Below are 1,191 nucleotides of genomic sequence, written 5' to 3' on the forward strand. Positions count from 1 at the left end.
CTCGCACACCTACACCTTCCCAGGTAAGGGCTGCCTCCCGCCCTCACGGCCTGTAGCTTGGGCGCGCTCTGCCCTGGGACAGCGCCTCCCTGGGGGGTTGTCCCTGGGTCCTGCCTCCAGAATGCAGCCGGGCTGATGGCCTGGGGCCCCTGCTAGCGTGAAGAAGGGAGGTGAGGGGGGATTGGGCCTCAGAGACCCGTGATGCGAGTCTGCCAGCCAGAAACAGACCCCTTCTGTCCCTCCTGTTCCCCTCCCCTGAGCCTTTTCTGGGGGAGAAGGGGAGATCCTTCTAAGTCGCTTCTGAAGTCCCAGAAGCCTCACACAGAAGTGTAAACAGCCTGTGATCCTGGCCCTGCACCCGCCCGTCACCCAAGGGCATTTGCACCTGAGTTGCCCTTCACCTCTTTCTGCCTCGCCCTGTGTGGAGAGCACACTCTGCCTGGGGCCCTGTTTGCCCCGTGGCCCTGCCAACAGCCCAGGGGCTGGGGTGGGCGGGTTGTGAGTGGGGTGGCAGCGCTGGCTTGGCCACATCCCCACTCGGGGCCTGTCCACCAGGTGAGTACAGCCTGACCCTGCTTGTGTCCACCGCCTTCGAGAACCTGACGCAGCAGGTGCCTGTCAGCGTGCGTGCTGCCCTGCCCGCCGTGGCTGTGGCTGTGGGCAGCCAGGTCCTGGTGGCTGGCCGGCCCGTTGCCTTCTTCCCGCGCCCACTTCCATTGCCGGGCGGTGTCCTCTACACGTGGGACTTCGGGGATGGCTCCCCAGCTGTCACCCAGCCCCAGCCAGAGGTCAACCACACATTCGCCTTGAGGGGCACGTACCGTGTCCGCCTGGAGGTCAACAACACAGTAAGCCACACGGTGGCGGACGTCAGCGTCCGCGTCTTCGAGGAGCTCTGCGGCCTGACGGTGAGCCTGAGCCCCGCCGTGGAGCAGGGTGTGCCCACAGTGGTCAGCGCTGCCCTGGATTCCGGTGACAATGTCACATGGACTTTCGACATGGGGGACGGCACGGTGCTCACGGGCCCCGAGGCCACGGTGGAGCACGTGTACCGGCGGGCGCAGAACTGCACGGTGACGGTGAGCGCGTCCAGCCCTGCCGGCCACCTGGCCCGCAGCCTGCCTGTGCACGTCTTCGTCCTGGAGGTGCTGTGGATCGAGCCGGTGGCCTGCATCGCCTCCCAGCCGCACG

General features: G+C 66.6%; 1 protein-coding gene across 1 annotated transcript in view; it reads left to right on the forward strand.

The window, feature by feature from the left end:
* Nucleotides 1–4: 4 nt before the first annotated feature.
* Nucleotides 5–1,191, forward strand: part of LOC104995841 (polycystin-1-like) — a gene marked incomplete at its 5' end in the record, with an annotated part of 19,520 nt that continues 18,333 nt past the window's right edge. Inside the window, 2 exons of the mRNA XM_010849888.1 lie at nt 5–23; nt 556–1,186. Of these exons, the coding sequence (XP_010848190.1) occupies nt 5–23; nt 556–1,186 (650 nt within the window). The remainder of the gene's footprint in view (nt 24–555; nt 1,187–1,191) is intronic.

The sequence above is a fragment of the Bison bison genome, unplaced genomic scaffold, assembly GCF_000754665.1.
Source record: "Bison bison bison isolate TAMUID 2011002044 unplaced genomic scaffold, Bison_UMD1.0 scf7180017851022, whole genome shotgun sequence".
Classification (NCBI taxonomy): domain Eukaryota; kingdom Metazoa; phylum Chordata; class Mammalia; order Artiodactyla; family Bovidae; genus Bison; species Bison bison.